General features: G+C 43.1%; 1 protein-coding gene across 2 annotated transcripts in view; it reads left to right on the top strand.

The window, feature by feature from the left end:
• The window catches only part of LOC115155738 (ephrin type-A receptor 6), a 198,636-nt gene that overhangs the window by 57,159 nt on the left and 117,406 nt on the right, over positions 1-24,071 (top strand). For both annotated transcript variants that reach the window (XR_003868121.1, XM_029702647.1), the window contains exons 3-5: positions 15,822-15,950; positions 16,125-16,343; positions 16,541-16,856. Coding sequence is in view for 1 of the 2 variants with exons in the window: in XM_029702647.1 (XP_029558507.1) it covers positions 15,822-15,950; positions 16,125-16,343; positions 16,541-16,856 (664 nt within the window). In the remaining variant the exon portion in view is untranslated. The remainder of the gene's footprint in view (positions 1-15,821; positions 15,951-16,124; positions 16,344-16,540; positions 16,857-24,071) is intronic.

Below are 24,071 nucleotides of genomic sequence, written 5' to 3'. Positions count from 1 at the left end.
AAATCCTGCTATGCCCTCTGACGAACTATCAAACAAGCAAAGCGCCAATACAGGGCTAAGATTGAATCCTACTACACCGGCTCCGACGCTCGTCTTATGTGGCAGTGCTTGCAAACTATTACAGACTACAAAGGGAAGCATAGCCGCGAGCTGCCCAGTGACACGAGCCTACCAGACAAGCTAAATCACTTCTATGATCGCTTCGAGGCAAGCAACACAGGCATACATGAGAGCATCAGCTGTTCTGGACGACTGTGTGATCACGCTCTCCGTATCTGACGTGAGTAAAACCTTTAAACAGGTCAACATTCACAAGGCCGCGGGGCCAGACGGATTACCAGGACGTGTCCTACGGGCATGTGCTGACCAACTGGCAGGTGTCTGCACTGACATTTTCAACATGTCCCTGATTGAGTCTAATACCAACATGTTTCAAGCAGACCACCATAGTCCCTGTGCCCAAGAACACGAAGGTAACCTGCCTAAATGACTACAGACCCGTAGCACTCACGTCCATAGCCATGAAGTGCTTTGAAAGGCTGGTAATGGCTCATATTATCCCAGAAACCCTAGACCCACTCCAATTTGCATACCGCCCAAACAGATCCACAGATGATGCAATCTCTATTGCACTCCACACTGCCCTTTCTCACCTGAACAAAAGGAACACCTACATGAGAATGCTATTCATTGACTACAGTTCAGTGTTCAACAACGTAATACCCTCAAAGCTAAGGATCCTGGGACTAAACACCTCCCTCTGCAACTGGATCCTGGACTTCCTGACGTGCTGCCCCCAGGTGGTGAGGGTAGGCAACAACACATCCGCCACGCTGATCCTCTCAGGGGTGTGTGCTCAGTCCCCTCCTGTACTCCCTGTTCACCCACGATTACGTGGCCAGGCACGACTCCAACACCTTCATTAAGTTTGCAGACGACACAACAATGGTAGGCCTGATCACCGACAACTACGAGACAGCCTATAGGGAGGAGGTCAGAGACCTGGCCGGGTGGTGCCTGAATAACAACCTATACCTTAACATAATCAAGACAAAAGAGATGATTGTGGACTATAGGAAAAGGAGGACTAAGTACGCTCCCATTCTAAGCAACGGGGCTGTAGTGGAGCAGGTTGAGAGCTTCAAGTTCCTTGGTGTCCACATCACCAACAAACTAGAATGGTCCAAACACACCAAGACAGTCGTGAAGAGGGCACGACAAAGCCTATTCCCCCTCAGAAAACAAAACATTTTTGGCATTGGTCCTCAGATCCTCAAAAGATTCTACAGCTGCAACATCGAGAGCATCACTGTCTGGTATGGCAACTGCTCGGCCTCCGACCGCAAGGCACTACAGAGGGTAGTGCGTACGGCCCAGTACATCACTGGGGCTAAGCTGCCTGCCATCCAAGACCTCTACACCAGGCGGTGTCAGAGGAAGGCCCTAAAAATTGTCAAAGACTCCAGCCACCCCAGTAATAGACTGTTCTCTCTACTACCGTATGGCAAGCGGTACCGGAGAATATAATGTTATGTTTAGGCGGTGATGAGAATCTCCACAAGCATCATTGGTCCCCAGTCAGCTAATTATCAGGAGTAATTTTTGAATCCGTATCATGCCCATCGAGTTTAATACAAGAGAAATCTTCTACCAATAGCAGTGGATGGTCAGCAGTAGCCTAACCAATTATGTGACTGAGATACTGATACAGAAGTCATTTTAACATTCAGCAGATATGGGAGCAAGTAATGCTCAACAATTTTCATTATGAATCTTTCCTTTAAACTTACCCATGAGTCTGTCATCGCCAAAACAAGAAATTTGATCATCTTTCGTCTGGTGCAGTCAGTCAGGCTTTTAGTTTTGGAGTATTCCTTGATGACAACCTCTCCACCAGGTTTTTTCTTCAGTATGCTCTCTATTAGCTGTAAAAAAAAAAAAATAAAATAAAATAAAAAAACCAGCAGTGAAAAATCAATTTGATGGCAAGAAGAATTAAAGAATGAATTACAAGCTTTCGTGAGGGGCTTCCATCTTCGCTCAAAATGATTGTATCATCCGACTCATGGTCTGAACCACTCATCACAGCACTGGCAGAGACAGGACTCATCAGGGAAGATTCTGAAATACACAATGACAGTACAGGCATGTCAAATGTATGGTTATATTGAAAGTGATGCCACAAATAACCAAGACTTGAAAACCAGCACATACCTTTAGCATCATTGTTCAGTGTGAGCTTGAAAACACCAAGATCTGGCTGTTTCACCACCTCCTCAAACCCATCCCCATCAACTTCAGTTCCAGACCCATCATGCAGCCTTACCTCTGATAAACTAGTCAGTGGGATCACACATTTCAGGAAAGCTGTGACAAACATTAAGACAACAACCTACAATTACACTTGTGTAATGGTAATCAGACTGACTTGTAAATGCATGAACACCATACATTTATTTCCAATCACAAATTAAAAGTTGACCTCCAATCAAAAGGTTTTCAAGTGTCAGGTCAATTATCTTAACCTATTTTTGTTCACCATTGAATTTCACCCTGATCAGCATGACTAGGTCTGAAAGCAGTTAATGGTACGAGATAAGGCCAAAATGGATGAAAAGGCGTTACATTTGTATTTCAATCATTACACATTATATCAGGATGACTACACATGTTTTCACCAATACTCCTTTACTTAGCAATGCTTATTTCAAAGTATATTATGAAAATATTGGATCATGACCACAACGTCTGATATTACTTGAAGCAGGTCCCAAACAACAGCAAACAGACTATTCAACTCACATTTACTGTCCTGAAATATGGACACGGCCTAATAGTTCAGAGAAAAACACAACATTTCAGCTAGTCACTATATTATGTTGTCATGTTCCAGGAGCAGTCTTACAAGACTGCCAAAATCAACTGGTGAGAAAGTGAGTGGGAAACGCAGTTAGCTAGACTAGCTAGCTGCCGATGCAATGCCCATAATATTTATCTATAAGCATCACCCACAAGTCGAAAATGCAGTTATAATTTGTCTAAATAAACAACTCACCTTTAAATCAGATTAGTCCTCAATATATAGTAAGGAGCTGAAATAGTCCTCAGTATATAGTAAGGAGCTGAAATAGTCCTCAGTATATAGTAAGGAGCTGAAATAGTCCTCAGTATATAGTAAGGAGCTGAAATAAAGAGAACAAACAAGCATGAGGCTAAAAAAGCTTGGTGCTGAAATGAGACACGCCCATGGAACAACCATGTGGAGCAGACTAACTGCACAGGACAGGGGCGAGCTAGTTAGCTAGCATGCTAGCTATCTAACGAAGACGTGCAAAAGGTGAAACGCAAGTAACTACAACATTTAGCTGCACACACACAATCAAAACGGTCACTTTTTATGTTACACAGCAGTCTGACAACCAAGTATCAAGTATTTAAATTAAAATAGCTAAATAATATCAGTGAAATAATTGTTTAAAACTCACCTTTCATGGAACAAATTAGGATTTTGAGCAATGGCGTCGAGAAAAGAGGAAATTTGAACACAGAAACTGAATTTATGGGTGGGGTTGTGATTATGTTTATACTTACTGAGTAAAAGTCTACTCTAATTGAGTAAAATTGTCTACCTTAGAAATTAACACCAGTTATCAGCACTGACACTAGGGGTATTTTGGCACTGCCAGTTGCTAAAACAACTCTATGGGAGTGGATCACTTTTGACACATTGAATTTAACACAGGGGATTTTACTGTGTATAGATGGGCCAGCAGAAGACTAAAGACATAACCTAAGACATTCTGTCAGCTGTGGATCCACTGTAATGCAGTGATCATGAATTCTGGAATCACTGCCAGGTCTTTGCTGAATCATTTTAGAGGCCTTTAGAGATGGTCTAGAGGGATGTTCTTGTAACTTCAAACATCGGTGTTATGTATCTTGTGGGTCACAAGGAAGTTATATAATCTATTGCCTTTTAACTTTCACATTGTAATCATTAGCTTATACCCTGATAGCAATGGACCTTTACAAATGTACTGCAAGTGGATATACTGCAAGTGGCTTTGTGAAAATACTTGGCTGTAGGCAAGTGAATGTATTAGCTCTATCCATAAGTATTCTGGGCCAGCCCCCTCACCCTGCCTCTCCTCAGCCAGCCAGTGTGTGTTGTCCTAGCCTGTATCCCAGCCTGTATCCCAGGCAGCCTGTGGCCTGTATTGTGTTCACTAAGCTACAGCAGGCTGTTTATGACTGGGAATAGTCTGTCAATAGATGAGTTCAGTCCAGACTCCAGACGGTGCGTCCATTATGATTATAGATTAGATATCACACACAAACACACACAGACACTCACACAGTGGATCAATTCCTCCTTGTAGCATCTGCTTTCTCCCTCTCACTGGGCACCAAATAACACACACAGACACTCTGTGGTCTGATGCTATTCACTAATACACTACCTCTCCAATTACCATACACAGAAGTGTGTGTGTGTGTGTGTGTGTGTGTGTGTGTGTGTGTGTGTGTGTGTGGTCATAATGCATGCTCTGTCTGGGATGCGACTCACAATGACTCAAAGCAAAGTTATGACTCAAAAAGATGCACACAGGATAAAAACACAATACTATAAGAGAGGCAAACACACACACACACACACACACGCCTGTCCCAGTCGTTCCAATACCACCTCTTATGGGGAATGATTACCCTAACTCACCCAGACAGGAGATTTAACTTTTTAAATGGGATATAAAACTCCTGCTTTACAACCCCTGTTCTGATGGGTTAGAATCTAAATGTTTAATTTACAATTCTCTGTGCCAGGGAGTCAGGGGATGAGGGCAATTAAAAGTAGTTCTCTCTCTAGCCCCACTGAGCCCCAGTCAGACCTACAGTACAGGATCTTTAATAGCAGTAGTTCACCCCTGGGCGAGCGGGTGGGAGGAAGGCTGTAAAGGCTCTCTTTCAGAGAGGGGCTGGAATAGGCTTCATCTCACAGACAACTCAACCCTCCAGTCTTCATGACCACTTTCAATTATGTATGTTAAGACTGGCTTTGGACAGCCACGTCAGGGCTCAGAAACTGTTTGAGATTTTACTCTGCTTTTTGGACACTTAAAATTCAGAACCATACTAGTGTGGACCTTATCTCGGTTAACCCAGAACTATAGTCTTGCGTAATTGGTCAGATGCTTGATTAAAGACATGCTCCAGTACTTTGACGACTAGTAAGTCATTTTCATCCCTCCCGCTTTGGTCTGGATGTGTCAATGTGTAGTTCATACAGGTATAATCTATGAGCAGAATAACTGTTTTACCTTAATTAGCCACGAAATCCCTCATTTGAAAGCGACTGTTTTCTGGAATATGTGCGGCTTCATCTCCCTTAATTTGCCCCCATGTTGGCCAGCCCCCTAGCAATTCGAATTTCAGCCAATGAGCTTCAGCCCCTCGCCATTTGAGTGACAGCTAACAAGATGCACACGTAGTGGAGCGAGTGAGAGAGCAATGACGTGGTGCACATATCTATTTGTGTTGTAGTACGCAATTTTCTGGGACCACTTTTGGTTCGCGGGCACTACTTTCACAATTACTGGCTAAAAAGTATACAAAAGTACCAGAGAATATATGTAAGTTCTAAGTCCATATAAGAGAAGAGATAAAACGAGGATCTGAACCGGAACGAAGAGCTCCACCCTCTCTCTTTGCAAGTTACTGGCCGAATGTCCCCTCCCCTTTCGAAATTCTAAAGCTACTAACACCTTCAAAATTGTTATTTTGTCCAAAACACCGGATCTAATTCTGCTGGTTTTCACATGGCATCCCATTTATCACGACCGATCTACACTACCATTCATGTTTACGTAGTCTGTCCACAAGAGATTAGTATGGACTTAATGGTCTCATTGTGCTCAATTTGAGAGGGACCAAACCATTGAACCATACAAACAAGAGCTTAACTAAACATTCTTCAAGGTTTACACTATCAACATCCTGAGACCTTAGACTTAGATCTTTCTTTGAGTTTAAACACATTCTCTTTTTGTCTTTTTCAGACTGTAGGACATGTAAACGTCCTGAGATCTCATTTGTCATCCTTTTTAAAGGCGTGTAGCATAGCTCAGAGAGTGTTCAGAGGATGGTTTGGAAAGCTATTTCCTTCTGATCTTCTGTGTCGGTTATTCTCTTACTGTTCCAGTTCAGTATAGGTAGGCTCTCTATAGTAATCTCTCTTCCCACTTTCCTGCTGTAGAAAAATCTCCCTCTTTTGCTTCTTTTCTCTCTCTCTCTCTCTCTTTCGCTCTCCCTCTGTTTTTTTTTGACACAAGGCCTTTTAGTCTCATCCCTCACAGGTTACTGTGTCCGCAGGGATCCTGTCTTTAGCGCTGTCGCAGCTTATCACACACATACACACACAGACACACACACCAGCAGACTGCTGAATACCCACCGAGTTCTTAGATCTCTTTGATGGGATTTGACATCCACCCCCTGCCTCTCTGGCTTGCCCTCTATTTGCTCTCTCTCTCTTTTTCTCCCTCGCTCTCTCTCGCTCTCTCTCCCTGGCCTTCTACCTCTCCCTCCTAGAACCGGTGGACACATCAAATCATCGCTCTGGCGCTGTGTTGATTTTAGCCAGAGCACCAGTTACTTCACAGACCTAACGGGTATTGAATCAGCCTGTGATCTGGTAGCTAATTGGAAACATGTTATAGTCCGTCTGGCTCAAGGTTGGCACAAAACTCTGCCCCTGCTCAGGCCTTTGCTTAGAGCTATATCAGTCTGAATGCTACAACACACAGCTAAACAGACCAATTTCCTGAAACTACACACACTCCATTACAGATGTTATTTTCCTCTCTCAGCTGAAAAAGGCTCACAGCAGTCCACTACCAAACACAGCTCCCCAGCCTGACAAAATCACCCACCCAGAGCAGACCCGGTGCCAGGACTAAGGGGCAATTTAAATCGGTGAGAGGGCACCATTTTGGGAGGTTCTTGTATTGAATTCTGCTTACAGTGCATTCAGAAAGTATTCATACCTCTTTACTTTTTCAACATGGTGAAATCCCTGAGCAGGTTTCCTTCCTCTCTGGCAACTGAGTTAGGAAGGACGCCTGTATCTTTGTAGTGGCTTGGTGTATTGATACACCATCCAAAGTGTAATGAATAACTGTGCTCAAAGGGATATTCAATGTAAGCTCTCTTTTTTTTACCCGTCTACCAATAGGTGCACTTCTTTGCGAGGCATTGGGAAAACCTCCCTGGTCTTTGTGGTTGGATCTGTGTTTGAAATTCACTGTGTGTAGGCCAGTGACAAAAAATCTATATTTAATCCATTTTAAATTCAGGCTGTAACACAACAAAATATGGAAAAAGTCAAGGGGTGTGAATACTTTCTGAAGGCACTGCATGTTAGGCTTGCGCGGTATACCATATATACCGTATACCGGAGTTTTTCAATATCGCAAATGCCGTTGAAACTATTTATTTGAAGTTTTTCAATACATTTTAATATTTGTAGCTATTTTTTAAGTAAATACCTGCAGTCAACTTGTGCAGTGCGTTAGGAGATAAAGCCAATCACATTTTTCATTTCACCTTTCACATTTTTTTTATATTATGTAGCTTACTTAGTTCCCCCCAAAAGTTGAGCCAGTCATGTTTGTTTGTAAACAATGTGAGGAAGGGGCAGGTGAGTCCAGCTGTGTATTGACAGGGGTCGCGTTTTATATTGAAAGTCAAGTGTTTTTTTTGCCAATCCAATCCATTCCCAATCCAAGTTTAAAAGTACAACTGAAGCACAAAATGTGCCTGATGCCGAGGAGAAATTACAATAAGAAGCATTTTAAAGCTGTGTTTGCAAAAAGCAGCAAGATATTTCTTTCCTGCGTGAAAAATGCAGAATTAACACGACCCTTAAGTTTAAGTTGCTATCTAGGTAAGTGGCTAAATTAATAAGGTGACGGGGCATCATATTGTGTTAGCTTTCTGCCGTGTTTGATAAGTCAAAGCTCTTTGGATGAGTTATTTATACAGCTGCCACTGCTACAGTATCTTGATTTCCTTGCGTTTTTGCTCCTTTCTGTTCTTGGCCCGTCTGCTCCTCCCCCCTCTTCTCCGAGCAGAGCAGGCAGGCCCGTTGCCCTGGCGACTCCAGACTACAGCATGTAGACATGCTGCTGGAAAAACAGTACTGTTCTTCCTTTAGACAAGCATGTGTCAAAACCTTGTTCATTTGCACAATGTCTCTCATTCACATTCGCTTGTAAATGTCCAAATTCATCAAGCATGACATTCGGTAGCTCCTTCCTTTATACAGTGCCTTCGGAAAGTATTCCAAGCCCTTGAATTTTCCACATTTTGTTACATTACAGCCTTATTCTAAAATGTATTAAATAGTTATTTTCCCTCATCAATCTACACACAGTACCCCATAATGACAAAGCAAACACAGGTTTTTCGAAACTTTTGCTAATTTATTCAAAAGAAAAAACTGAAATGTCACATTTACATAAGTATTCTGACCCTTTACTCAACACCTTTGGCAGTGATTACAGCATCGAGTCTTCTTCAATCTTGGTTTCATCAGACCAGAGAACCTTGTTATTCATGGTCAGATAGTCTTTAGGTGCCTTTTGGCAAACTCCAAGCGGGCTGTCATGTGCCTTTTACTGAGGAGTGGATTCTGTCTGGCCACTACTGTAAAGGCCTGATTGGTGGAGTGCTGCAGAGATGGTTGTCATTCTGGAAGGTTCTCCCATCTCCACAGAGGAACTCTGGAGCTCTGTCAGACTGACCATCGGGTTCTTGGTCACCTCCCTGACCAAGGCCCTTCTCCCCCGATTGCTCAGTTTGGCCGGGCGACCAACTCTAGGAAGAGTCTTGGTTGTTCCAAACTTCTTCCATTTAAGAAAGATGTAGGCCACTGTGTTCTTGGGGACCTTCAATGCTGCAGAAATGTTTTGGTACCCTTCCCCAGATCTGTGCCTTGGCACAAGCCTGTCTCGGAACTCTATGGACAATTCCTTTGACCTCATGGCTTGGTTTTTGCTCTGACATGCACTGTCAACTGTGGGACCTTATATAGACAGGTGTGTGCCTTTCCAAATAATGTCCAATCAATTGAATTTACCACAGGTGGACTCCAATCAAGTTGTAGAAACAACTAAGGGATGATCAATGGAAACAGGATGCACCTGAGCTCAATTTCGTGTCTCATTGCAAAGGGTCTGAATACTTATGTAATCAAGGTATTTCTGTATTTTATTTTTAATAAATGTGCAAACATTTTTAAAACTGTTTTCGCTTTGTCATTCTGTGGTATTGGGTGTAGATTGCTGAGGAATTTATTTTATTTAATCCATTTTAGAATAAGGCTGTAATGTAACAAAATGTGGAAAAAATCAAGGGGTCTGAATACTTTCCAAAGGCACTGTGTAACTTTATTTGCTGGATTGCCTCTCTTTGCAATTATTTTATTTTCGTTTGCGCTCGTTAGCATATTTAGCTAGCAAGCTCCATGGAAATGTGCTATTACTAATTTTGCTAGCATTCTTGTAATAGACGCCCGATGGGCTTTTTTTGTGTGTTTTTTTGGTGCTCCTTGTGTACTAAGCCTGTAATACCGTAAATCCCGCAGTGAGAGAAGGACAGTATGACGATATGACCCTACTGTATATCATGCTATACCACAATAAACATAAAGATAACATGCCGAGACTCAGATCATTGAGTGCTTTTGACGTGACAGGTAGGTTAACAGATTTTGCGCCAATCTCCACTGCACTCTATCAGCACAATGGACAGCACCCTACACAGTCAAGCAAGGTCGTTTTGGTAATACATATAGGCTACAAGATACATAGGCTGTTTGCAATAGGTGAATTACAAGTGGAATAATCTGTCTGTAAACAATTGTTGGAAAAATGACTTGTGTCATGCACAAAGCAAATGTCCTAACTAACTTGCCAAAATTATAGTTTGTTAAGAAGAAATTTGTGGAGTGGTTGAAAAAGGAGTTTTAATGACTCCAACGTAAGTGTATGTAAACTTCCGACTTCAACTGTGTATATATATATATATATATATATATATATATATATATATATATATAAAGGAAGAGAAGCTTAGGCCTAGCCCCAGAGAGAAAGAGAGTGATATGCCGCTGGCATGCTACAACACCGACATGCATTTCGTTATCCTTGTCAGATAGGCTACTGCGTCTGCTATAGACGTACGGAGAGACTAATTCATGCATTTCGTTATCCTTGTCAGATAGGCTACTGCGTCTGCTATAGACGTACGGAGAGACTAATTCATTCATTTTCTTTCCCAATATTTTTCTAAAGATAAGCATCATATTGTTAGATTATAGGAGTAACTCTGGTAGGCCTTAGACATTCTTCCTCACCTCAAGTTCAACTGTAGGAGTCATTTGGAGAGCCTTTACACACTGCCTTCATACCATAGGCTAATAGCCACACCACACAAACCTTCACTAAAGAATATTAACTTTATTAGGGTAGTATCAAAAGTAAGTCAAACCATTGTTGATAGGGAAAATACGAGCAGGATATTGTAGTGCGGCAAACATTACAGTTGGAACTTAATTTGGCCAAAGTAAAAAGTAGAAAATAAAAGTAACAAATAATTAAACAGCAGCAGTAAAATAACAATAGCGAGGCTATATACAGGGGGAACCGGTACAGAGTCAATGTGCAGGGGCACCGGTTAGTCGATGTAACTGAGGTAATATGTACATGTAGGTAAAGTTAAAGTGACTATGCATAGATGATAAACAGAGAGTAGCAACAGCGTAAAAGAGGGGTCTGGATAGTCCTTTGATTAGCTGTTCAGGAGTCTTATGGCTTGGGGGTAGAAGCTGTTAAGAAGCTTTTTGGACCTAGACTTGGCCCTCTGGGACCACTTGCCAGGCGGTAGCAGAGAGAACAGAGAACTTGCAAACTGGTTTAAACCTTCACAAAACTTTTGTATAGGCTATATTGCAGCAATTTCCAAGAAAGGCTAGTGCCTACCATATCCAACAAATGACAGCAATAAACTAATGATATTTATTTTACAACAGGCCTACTTATAATCTTAAACTAAATATGGAGCACACAATTAAAAAGACAGATCAAGCTTCATTTAGCCAACAAAACTGTCTCAACAGAATGAAGCAAAACTCTTTGCATTTAAAAAAAACTGATTTGGATGAATAAATAGGCCTTCAATAACACTGATATACAATAATAATAATAATGATAAAACAAATGATTATAAATAAAAATGTATACATTAAAGTTCCATAACTGCATCCCACCTGAGTAGAGAGTTGCACCGTGGCCTGCTTTGGTCGCGCCAACGTTCTTCTCCTCTTTGTCCACTAACAATACTAATACTTTCCATATGGAGGAAATTCCACTTGTTTCAGGGCTCCAAATGAAAATGTTTCCCTGGTGGCACTGGGACTCACGTATCTCAAAGCCATATCAAATATATTTGTAAAATAGTTGCTATTGAGCTCATAATTGATATTTGAGAAATAAAAAAATATACCTACAGAAAGCTGAGAATGTCCTCTCTCCATCTGTGACAAGAGGATAGCTGTGTTTTCCTAGCAATTGGATTTTACAATGTTATACAATCACATCACTTTTCTTTCACCCGAGAGAGTACTGTAGCTCACTTGACACAGCAGCAGGCCCCAGCAAAACAGGTACATGATGATAATATACTTTATTGTTTGACCAAATCATGGTTTTAGCCTCCTAAAAAATAATACGTTTTAATGAGGTGAATGAATGTGCATCGATGCAACAAATACATCATTTTTATTCCCACAGCCCGGTGTCAAAGGGTCACAAAATGTGACCAAATGGTCGCAGTCTGGAGCCCTGCCTTGTAGGCTTTTCACTATAGGCAAAGTCTCTAACTTTCATTTACTTAAATGAAAAAGGCCTCCACCTTCGCAATCAACAGTAGCCTAGGCCAAGCCTCCTCTCTCGCTTTCGCTTTTTCTCCTCAGCAGCAGGGCAGCCCCGGTGTCCAGCTATAATTTTATTTATCCACTTTTCATTTATTTTATCATCCAAAAGCCAGCAGTTACCGGCTAACTGTGCTCTAGTGACTTTCCATAGCCCCCCTACACACACATTGGGGCATGCTCTGTCCATTGTGCTGACAGCGAAGCACAATGAGGGGGACAGAAGTTTCAACTGAGGGGGCTAAGCCCCATTTTGCCCCGTCGTGGAGCCGGGTACTACCCAGACACCGGGAAATAAAAGTAGCTAGTTTGAAGAGAACATTCCCCCATGGCTGGGTACAGTGTTGAGAGACAGAGCCCAGTCTCTGAGGTGTCAGGGTGGAGCGCCACACAGGACTTCTTAGAGCAAAGCTCTGTATGTGGAGGGCTGTGCTGTGAAAGACAGGGGCCCCATAGAGGGCTGTGAGGGGCCACTGGGGGCCCGCTGCTTTCTCCATCTCAGCTTTGGGGTCAATGAGAGATGGCAGGGGTACCAGCCAGAGGACAGATGCCTTAGGAGACACACACACTCACATACACCACCACAGTCATTCAGCCCTGTCACTCCATCCCCCATCCACGCCTTAGGAGACACACACACTCACATACACCACCACCACAGTCATTCAGCCCTGTCACTCCATCCCCCATCCACGCCTTAGGAGACACACACACTCACATACACCACCACCACAGTCATTCAGCCCTGTCACTCCATCCGCCATCCACGCCTTAGGAGATACACTCACTCACATACACCACCACCACAGTCATTCAGCCCTGTCACTCCATCCCCCATCCACGCCTTAGGAGATACACTCACTCACATACACCACCACCACAGTCATTCAGCCCTGTCACTCCATCCCCCATCCACGCATCAGGAGTCGCACACACGCTCACACGCTCACACACTCACACACTCACATACACAGACTGTGTACACACACACACACACACACACACACACACACACACACACACACACACACACACACACACTGGTGTCTCCGTAGAGTGCTGTTTTCTAAGACCACCCCAGGGTATCTATCTCTGGCCTTACAGAGACGAACTATCTCAAGCTCCTTTAGTTTCTCTAAGCTAGAGTGAGGGAGTTTACGTAAGAGTCTTTGAAGAGATACCTTTGGGGGATGAGGAGGGTTTGTAACGGAGGCTGCTGATACAAGAGTCTACTGATAAGGTTACACCTACACCTAGATATACACTGAGTGTACAAAACATTAAGAACGGCACACATACACAGTCCATGTCTGAATTGTCTCAATGCTTAACAATCCTTCTGTAACCTGTCTCCTCCCCTTCAACTACACTGATTAATGTGGATTTCACAAGTGACATCAATAAGGGATTGTAGCTTTCACCTGGATTCACCTGATCAGTCGGTCATGGAAAGAGCAGGTGTTCTTAATGTTTTGTGCACTCAGTGTACCGTATATACCTGTTCAAGGTGTTGTAATGATCACTATACAGCTGGCGAGGATGTAAAGCATGTTCATACCTGACTCTGCATCTGTGGTGGTGTAGGAAAACTACACTGCATAATCAATAATCATCTGTGGTGGTGTAGGAAAACTACACTGCATAATCAATAATCATCTGTGGTGGTGTAGGAAAACTACACTGCATAATCAATAATCATCTGTGGTGGTGTAGGAAAACTACACTGCATAATCAATAATCATCTGTGGTGGTGTAGGAAAACTACACTGCATAATCAATAATCATCTGTGGGGTGTAGGAAAACTACACTGCATAATCAATAATCATCTGTGGTGGTGTAGGAAAACTACACTGCATAATCAATAATCATCTGTGGGGTGTAGGAAAACTACACTACATAATCAATAATCATCTGTGGTGGTGTAGGAAAACTACACTACATAATCAATAATCATCTGTGGGGTGTAGGAAAACTACACTACATAATCAATAATCATCTGTGGGGTGTAGGAAAACTACACTACATAATCAATAATCATCTGTGGTGGTGTAGGAAAACTACACTGCATAATCAATAATCATCTGTGGGGTGTAGGAAAACTACACTACATAATCAATAATCATCTGTGGTGGTGTAGGAAAACTACACTGCATAATCAATAATCATCTGTGGTGGTGTAGGAAAACTACACTACATAATCAATAATCATCTGTGGTGGTGTAGGAAAACTACACTGCATAATCAATAATCATCTGTGGTGGTGTAGGAAAACTACACTACATAATCAATAATCATCTGTGGTGGTGTAGGAAAACTACACTGCATAATCAATAATCATCTGTGGTGGTGTAGGAAAACTACACTGCATAATCAATAATCATCTGTGGTGGTGTAGGAAAACTACACTACATAATCAAAGTGTGTCACAGCTTTTAGGCTTGCTGACCTTATCTCTTTATTTCATAAAGTAAGAAGTGGATGCAAATGTCAGTCTATTTATATCACTGATGTAATTCTTAGTTTGTTTGATATTTGATATTTTGACGTCTGTATGTAGGATTTGGCTGAAGCAAACCCACAAAGTTGTAGATGGCTGTGTTGGGATCCTATTTAGAATTCACCACAGCACAATACCACATGATGCATATTAGGCAATATAATACTTAATCTAAATCAATTTGTTTTAATTACGTTATGATTACTGTGACACCTTGAGGGAGAAATGTATTAAATCGTGTCGTCTTTTTGATTGAATTAAAACATGTCATTAAAAAGGATAATGAGTCTTTGAAACTAAACATTAGGATTTGATTACTGTTCTCCTGTTGAGAGGTAGTGTTTAGATAAGTACAATACTGCTTATTATCGCTGAAATAATTGGCTCAAATTAGTGTCCTCTTTCCCCAACTCTCCATAGTCTGTTTGCTAATAAAGAGCTTCTGTTCTTCCCAATTATTAATTAGACTAGATACAGGAGGGGGTGGACGGGAGGGAGGAGAGAGAGAAGGGAGATGGGGTGACAGAGTGAGTTGAGGAGAGAAGAAGGGGTTATTTTTCTTCTCTACACTTAGTGCTGCTGTGTTTTGAATGTGTTAGACATCAGACACCAATATAAAGCCTTTGTTGGTTTAGGAGACAGGGTTGGGAGTGACACTAGACCATCTATTCCATGCAAATACTACTTATTTTTATACAACACTCATGAGTGAGATGATCTGCCCAAGGACAAAGAGTATGCGAAGGTCAAAGTGCATACAGAGGTCAGAGTCACATCAGCCACATGTCTAGACTGAAGGGCAAGTGTTGTGCTGTTGTTGAGCTGATTTAAAACCATTTTCCTCAGCAGGTAATTTGATTCTGGGAGCTTGGTGATAGGTGGTCCAGGGTCGCTACAGCCGCCACACACACACACACACACACACACACACACACACACACACACACACACACACACACACACAAACACACCTGTTTGTGCGTGTCAATGTAATAGAGGGTAGAGCCAGAGGGTTGGGGCTAAACATCTCCATTAGATTTCAATTCTAACAACACAGAGGCAGGTGACCTGTGACCTCATGAAGCACTTACAGAGCTTTCACCTTTGTCATATGACCTGGGAGTCACAGAGCTGGGGTACAGGTGGTTAGAGACAGTTATTATCGGTTTAGTACCGTTCCTGTTCCTTTCACTTTCTAACGTTCACACACTATATATATATATATATACACACATCTATCGGTTTGACTATTTTAGCAGCTCACTAACAGTACCTTTTTTCCTCTCCTCTCCTCTCTTCTCCTCTCCTCTCCTCTCCTCTCCTCTCCTCTCCAGTGGGATGCTATAACAGAGATGGATGAACACAACCGTCCCATCCATACCTTCCAGGTGTGTCACGTGATGGAACCCAACCAGAACAACTGGCTACGCTCCAACTGGATCTTCCGCCAGGCCGCACAGAAGGTGGGTTGGGGTTTTGCTAGATGGCTCAGTAGGTTGGAGAATGGTGCTGGTAACACCTGGTTGGTGGGTTCAATGCCCACAAGGGACACATATACTAACCAATTGTATTTCCTGTAAGTGGCTTTGAATAATACATCAGCTACTGTACTTGACTGTGTTGATCATTTATCCCAGGTGTATGTGGAGCTGCGTTTCACTCTGAGAGACTGTAACTCCATCCCCTGGGTGTCTGGGACCTGCAAGGAGACCTTCAACCTTTTCTACTATGAGACAGACGAGTCCCACGGGGTCAAGTTCAAACCCTCCCAGTACACCAAGATCGACACCATCGCTGCAGACGAGAGCTTCACCCAGATGGACCTGGGAGACCGCATCCTCAAGCTCAACACGGAGGTCCACTTCATTTCATTTAATTTCAATAATATGTGATTTATTTCTAGTCTGTTTCTGCTCCCTTGCCAACTCCTATTGTTTGGCATGACAATTTCCTACGAGGGGAAATTGTGCAGGCACTGCATACTAGAGTTTAATTCAATTAACTTTCCTAATCCCCAATGGGCAATCATTGTTCATGTGAATGTTTTCTATAGGTGCGGGAAGTGGGTCCTATCTCCAGGAAGGGTTTGTACCTGGCGTTCCAGGACATTGGGGCGTGCATCGCCCTGGTCTCAGTCAGGGTGTACTATAAGAGGTGTCCCTTCACCCTGAGGAACCTGGCCTCCTTCCCTGACACCGTCCCCCGGGTCGACTCCTCCTCCCTGGTAGAGGTCAGGGGGGCGTGTGTGGAGCATGCCGAGGAGAGGGACACGCCCAAACTGTACTGTGGCGCTGATGGTGATTGGCTGGTGCCTCTGGGGAAGTGTGTCTGTAGCGTGGGCTACGAGGAGATGGACGGGGCGTGTCTCGGTGAGTCACATGACTTGATCTGTCCACCTTTCTTTTTCTCTCCCTCTCTTGATCTCAATTCAATTTCAATTCAATTTAAGGGCTTTATTGGCATGGGAAAAATATGCCAAAGCAAGTGAAATACATAATAAACAAAAGTTAAATAAACAATAAAAATTAACAGTAAACATTACACTCACAAAGTTCCAAAAGAATAAAGACAATTCTAATTATTTCTATTCACGATGTTGTAACGATGTGCAAATGGTTAAAGTACAAAAGGGAAAATAAATAAACATAAATATGGGTTGTATTTATAATGGTGTTTGTTCTTCACTGGTTGCCCTTTTCTTGTGGCAACAGGTCACACATCTTGCTGCTGTAATGGCACACTGGGGTATTTCACCCAGTAGATATGGGAGTTTATCAAAATTGGTTTTGTTTTCAAATTCTTTGTGGGTCTGTGTAATCTGAGGGAAATATGTGTCTCTAATATGGCCATATATTTGGCAGGAGGTTATGAAGTGCTGCTCAGTCTCCACCTCATTTTGTGGACGGTATGCACATAGCTATGCTCACTGAGTTTGAACATAGTCAAAGATTTCCTTAATTGTGAGTCCGTCACAGTGGTCAGGTATTCTGCCTCTGTGTACTCTTTGTTTAGGGCCAAATAGCATTCTAGTTTGCTCTGTTTTTTGTAAATTCTTTCCAATGTGTCAAGTAATTATCTTTTTGTTTTCTCATGATTTGGTTGGGTCTAATTGTGTTGCTGTCCTGGGGCTCTGTGTGGTGTGTTTGTGAACAGAGCCCCAGGACCAGCTTGCTTAGGGGACTGTTCTCCAGGTTCATCTCTCTGTAGGTGATGGCTTTGTTATGTTAGGTTTGGGAATCGCTTCCTTTTAGGTGGTTGTAGAATTTAACGGCTCTTTTCTGGATTTTGATAGTTAGCAGGTATCGGCCTAATTCTGCTCTGCATGCATTATTTGGTGTTCTACGTTGTACACGGAGGATATTTTAGCAGAATTCTGCATGCAGATTGTCAATTTGGTGTTTTTCCCATTTTGTGAATTCTTGGTTGGTGACTGGACCCCAGACCTCACAACCATAAAGGGCAATGGGTTCTATAACTGATTTAAGTATTTTTTGCCTAATTTTATGTTCCTTCTGATGGCATAGAAGGCCCTTCTTGCCTTGTCTCTCAGATCGTTCACAGCTTTGTGGAAGTTACTTGTGGCGCTGATGTTTAGGCCGAGGTATGTATTGTTTTTTGTGTGCTATAGGTCAACGGTATCTAGATTGAATTTGTATTGGTGGTCCTGGCAACTGGACCATTTTTTGGAACACCATTATTTTTGTCTTACTGATATTTACTCTCAGGGCCCAGGTCTGACAGAATCTGTGCAGCAGATCTAGGTGCTCTCTGTGTGTCTTCCTCTCCGTCTCTGTCCCTCCCTCCCTCTCATTATTTATTTCTCCATCTGAGTAGCACCCCACTCTCTCTCTCTCTTTGTTTACCTCTTTCAAACCCCCTCCTTCCATGTATTTACAGTACTGCATACTGTGTCGTTGTATTTAATCTGAGTCATTTTCTGAAGCTGTATGATATGAATACAGCTTAGCGGATGAGTTATGTTGATCTCTGATTCATGGCTTTAGGCTTTAGTATCAGTGTCTGTAGGCTCTACATCAGCAGTGCTGGCCTGCAGGGGGATTATATATGGCCTAGATTAATGTTAGGGTTGGGCGATATCCAGATTTTCATATCCTCATATCGTCCTTCGCTCATACCGAGATATACGGTATTGCCGGCTTAGTACACAAGGGGGCACCAAATAAAAAACACAAAACCCATTGGGTATCTACTACTAGAACGCAAACAAAATTAGCACAAATAATAGCGATTTTCCTTGGAGGCTGCTAGATAAATATGTGACCCATTTCAAGAAACTAGGTGTATGTCGCACGTCACGACTTCACAGGAGAGGCATTTTATATATTTTAGTTGTTGATTTTTTTACTTAAAAAAAAAATAGATATCATGAAGAACTGAAACAGTTTTGCTACTGCTCTCAACATTGCTGTCCTGAAGTTAATAGTGATATCGGCAAAGCTCAGTGGGAAAACGTTTCCTACTTTCTGGAGGATGATCGTGCCATGCTGACTCTCTCTGACTCTAAACATGAATTCAGACAATGAGGAAATCCCTGATTTAGGTAAAAACATTTTCATTGACCCAGACATTGTAGAGTCTTCTGATGACAATGGTGGGGAAAAAACAGTGTTGTTGTCATGGAAGAAGCTGACCGAGTTTAGAAATCAGTGGAATGCCCGGTGGAAGCAGAGAGATGATTGCCAAATACAGAGAGAAAAAGAGAACACAAAAAGAAGGCTGTTGTATAAAACACCTGTCTCCGGATTACATCTTCAAAGTAAGGGCAACCATGGCATCCATGACAGAGGGAGAAGCGTTCATCCATGTATACGGGTAAGAGATTCTAGCTAGCTACATTTTCAGATATTTTAAGTTTCTAATTTTGTAAAAGTCGTTTTCATTGAAAGTGAAAGCGTACTGTTAGCTAGCTAGCTAATGTTAGTTGGCTGGTGCAGCTCATGTTGTTCTTCACATTACCATCTCTGGTAAAGACACACTATATCAAATAAAATGTTTATTTGTCACATTCACAGGATACAGAAGATTGTAAACGGTACAGTGGAATGGTTACTTGCATATTTGCATAGTAGCAATATCTAAAATAAAAGCGTGTCCAGATAAAAATATTGTATACATATTTTATAATTATTAGCTTAGATGCTTATCCAGACACACTTGTCTAAATTGACGGGTCATGTGAAATAAATGCTAGAACCACGCCCCAGACACATCTAGCGAAGTGGATGGGTCACTATTGTCTAGACATGTACACATGTTCATGAAATACAATAGATGACCATAATCACCCCCAGACACACCTGGCTAACTTGATGGGTCATGTAATCATCTGGCCAAGTGGAGTCTTTTGTTTAGACATGCAGCTTGCTAGCTAGCTAGCTAGCTAAACAATTAACCATAATCCCAACCCATAGCTACAGTACAAACGGATTGTCATAGCTAGCCGCCATGCATGAAATGCTGTAGAATGAATCTGCAGGTAGCTAAAGCTAACCAACTATTGTAGGTTCAAATTTTAGATAGCTAGCTAACATTAGGCTCTAACTAGCAATACAAATGACTTTCTGAGGTACGAATAGTATTATGACATATATCATACACGTAACGTTAGCTAGCGAGCCAGCAAGCTAACATCCGCTAGCTAGCTTACACTACAGTTTAACTTGCAAAGAAACCAACTTTCTAGCAAAAATAGACACTTAAAATATTTGAAAATGTAGCTGGACTCTTACCCGTATACATGGATGAACGCTTGTTTGGCCTGTTGTATCAAGTCACTCCGGTTCACACTGACGTGTGCAGAAAGTAGTCCATCACAACTTTTTCCCACTGATCTTTGTCGGTAGCACCTGCTAAATTCAGGGCAGCATTGTTGTTGCCCTGAAGAGCAGTAGCAGCCCCTTTTGCAGTTCTCCATGGCTAATGTTCTACTGTATCTTTCAAATAAGTGGCAGTAGCAAGGATTATCTACACATACTGACCAGCTCATGTTATAGACAGAAGCATGCTACATGGCAGACCAATCCAAACTCCTCTCTCGGCATGTCCACCCCATCCATTATCTTAGCCAATCATGGCCAATCCAGCCCATCTCGCTCCTCTCCCTCTCTCCATTTCTCTCCTCCCCCTACTCTCTCCCTCTCTCCATCTCTCTCCTCCCCCACTCTCTCCATCTCTCTCCTGCCCCCATTCTCCTCACCTTCCCTCTCCTCCCCCCACTCTCTCCCTCTCTCTCCTCCCCCCACTCTCTCCCTCACCTTCTCTCTCCCCTCCCCCCTCACCTTCTCTCTCTTCTCCCCACTCTCTCCCTTCCTTAAACTCCCTCCTCATCTCATCTATGTCTGTCTGCCTATCTCTCTCTCTCTCTCTCTCCCTTTTCCCTCACCCACTCTCTCTCTGTATCTCTCCATTCCTTGCTTTTATTTGTTATCCTGCGGTATCGGTGCGGTGCAGATAGGCAGAGCCACAAGCAGCTCTACAAAGCCAGATGTGTCATCCTCTATCCTTCATTATCATGTCATCCATCCTTCTCTCTCCTCTCACCTCTCCTCCTCCCTCCATCTCTCCTCCTTTGTACCAGCCCTCCCACTCTGCCATTCAGATGAGAATGTGAGGGGCTCTGGCTGTGTGGGGCTGATTTGCAGTGGGTTGGTACAGCCTGAACTGTGGAACAGTAGGGGAGAGACGATGTGTGGGACATGGGGGAGATATTCTGTAAAAAAAAACATAAACACTGACTGCTATCGTGCTCTTTTTCTCTTTGCAGATGAGAGCATTAGGTATTAGTGTACAGTACACATGGTGCTATACTATGTTAGGGTAATGTGAGAGTGAAAGCTAGGGGTGTTGTCATCAGTTTTAGGGGTCTGTCTGTAGTCTCAGCCTGCTGCCAGTGGCCATCTTGAGAGGTTGTAATACAACTGACTGGGGAGGGAGACCTGTCTGTCTGTCTGTCTGTCTGTCTGTCTGTCTGTCTGTCTGTCTGTCTGTCTGTCTGTCTGTCTGTCTGTCTGTCTGTCTGTCTGTCTGTCTGTCTGTCTGTCTGTCTGTCTGTCTGTCTGTCTGTCTGTCTGTCGGTCCTCTGAAGCTGCTTTAAAGCCTGCCTGGCTTCCAACCCAATGCTTTGTGTGTGTAGGTACTGTAAATGAGGGCAGTATAGTCAGGGGTCTCCTGCTGTGATCTGAGGCAAGGGCCAGGACACCTCGCTGTCAGGGATTACCTCTGCTGAGGCTGGCCAGACAGGGGTTTGATCCCTGGACTGTCTGTCTATCGGTCTGTCTGATGGTGGCTCTGGGTTGTCACTACTTGGCTCCACTCTATGAGACATGGGGTGACTAACAGAACTGGTTCAGGGCTATGCCACTGCATTTTATGTTTCTATCCATCTCAGAAGTGGATCTGCTTTAAGTTTTACACAAAGTGCTGTATTTACACATTTCAAATAAAGGCATTGTATATACACACAACACTCCCCCTGTCTGCCCCTAACTCTGATGGGAAGGCCAGCTACAGCCCCCCCGATGTGGGGGAGGAAAGGGCACTGACGCGTGGCCAGACTCTGGACCTGTCAGTGGGGGAGGTTGGGTCAGAGGCAGGGGGGAGAGAGTGGGGGTAAGGTCAAAGCCATCTGGGACTGAAGATGTAGCCTCTTCTCTCTCTCTACCTCCAGCGTTCCCTCAGTCTCTCACCCACTCATTGTTCAGAGATATCCTCAGCCCATGCTGCTTTGGGTTGTCATCAGTAGTAGTTGATGATGATTCATCTGTGGTGCAGATCTGAGAGGTTCACAGCTGCATGTACAGCTGCTCAGCAATCAGCCAGATAACATTTCACTACAGCTGTGATCAGAACAGAAATACACTAGAAATTCATTCTTCTTCTAACTTTCCCCAATTCTTTACAGTCTTATTGTAGCTTGGTACACCAGAATCGTTAAGATCTATTTTTAAGATCTGAGAGCAGGGATACTTGTAGATGCTGATAATGCAGCAGAGTACCTTTGCTGTCTCTGCTGTCATAAACTGTGTACCCTTAAAACTGTGTCTGTCTGGGTTCCCGCCGACACTCCGCCTGACTGTCTGGCTTCCTGCCGCATTTCAGGGAGCCCTGCTTGTCTGAAGAATTACTGAGCTCCCAGTTGACTGCTATCCTTACTCGACCTACAACTAAGAGTTTACTGAGAGGAAAACAGAGAGATACACAACTCTGAGGCATTCTGGCTCTGGTCTAAACTCTAATCATCCATTACACTAAGGGTAAAGGAGATTCACCACATGTTTATGCTAATGTTTGAGGACATTACCTGAATTGAAACAACCTCACACATTAATCTATCTCTCTGTTGTGTTCCACCTAGAACTAGAACACCTATTCTCCCTCTCTCTCCATCCCTCTCTCTCCATCCCTCCCTCCCTCCCTCCCTCTTTCCCTCTTATTTTAGTAGATTTAACAGTTGTGTCAGTCTTAGCCCTGTGGGCAAGGCGATGTGTAGCCATTATAAAGCCGTGTCAGCCCTAAACTAGGGCCTGCTCATTGTTCCAGCAGTCACACAGTAGTTATTTCACCTCCACGCTGCCTGGTCTGCCGCAGGGATTCCAGGGTGTCAGGAGGACCAAACGCTAATACCTCAGTCCCACATCACCTCGACTCAACACACCCTTGTGTACTATACAGTGCATTCGGAAAGTATTCAAACCACTTGACTTAATCCACATTTTGTTACAGTACAGCCTTATTTCCTCATCAATCTACACACAATACCCCATAATGACAAAGCAAAAACATGTTGGTTTTTATTTTGCAAAAAAAAAGAAATATCGCATTTACATAAGTATTCAGACCCTTTACTCAGTACATTGTTGAAGCACCTTTGGCAGCGATGACAGCCTCAAGTCTTCTTGGGTATGACAGTACAAGCTTTGCACACCTGTATTTGGGGAGTTTCTCTCCCATTCTTCTCTGCAGATCCTCTCAAGCTCTGTCAGGTTGGATGGGGAGTGTTGCTGCACAGCTATTTTCAGGTCTCTCCAGAGATGTTTGATCGGGTTCTGGCTGGGCCACTCAAGGACATTCATAGACTTGTCCCAAAGCCACTCCTGCGTTATCTTGGCTTAGGGTCATTGTCCTGTTGGAAGGTGAACCTTCGCCCCAGTCTGAGGTCCTGAGCACTCTGGAGCAGGTTTTCATCAAGGATCTCTCTGTACTTTGCTCCTTTAATCTTTGTCTCGATCCTTACTAGTCCCCCAGTCCCTGCCGCTGAAAAACATCCTGACAGCATGATGCTGCCACCACCATGCTTCACCGTAGGGATGGTGCCAGGTTTCCTCCAGATGTGACGCTTGTCATTCAGGCCAAAGAGTTCAATCTTGGTTTCATCAGACCAGAGAATCTTGTTTCTCATGGTCTGACAGTCTTTGCGTGCATTTTGGCAAACTCCAAGCGCAGAGTCTTGGTGTTTCCAAACTTCTTCCAATTAAGAAAGATGTAGGCCACTGTGTTCTTGGGTAACTTCAATGCTGGAGACATTTTTTTGGTACCCTTCCCCAGATCTGTGCCTCGACACAATC

The sequence above is a fragment of the Salmo trutta genome, chromosome 20, assembly GCF_901001165.1.
Source record: "Salmo trutta chromosome 20, fSalTru1.1, whole genome shotgun sequence".
NCBI classification, from domain to species: Eukaryota; Metazoa; Chordata; class Actinopteri; order Salmoniformes; family Salmonidae; genus Salmo; species Salmo trutta.
Note: the sequence above shows the minus strand (reverse complement) of the source record. Positions and strands in the feature narration are given on the sequence as shown.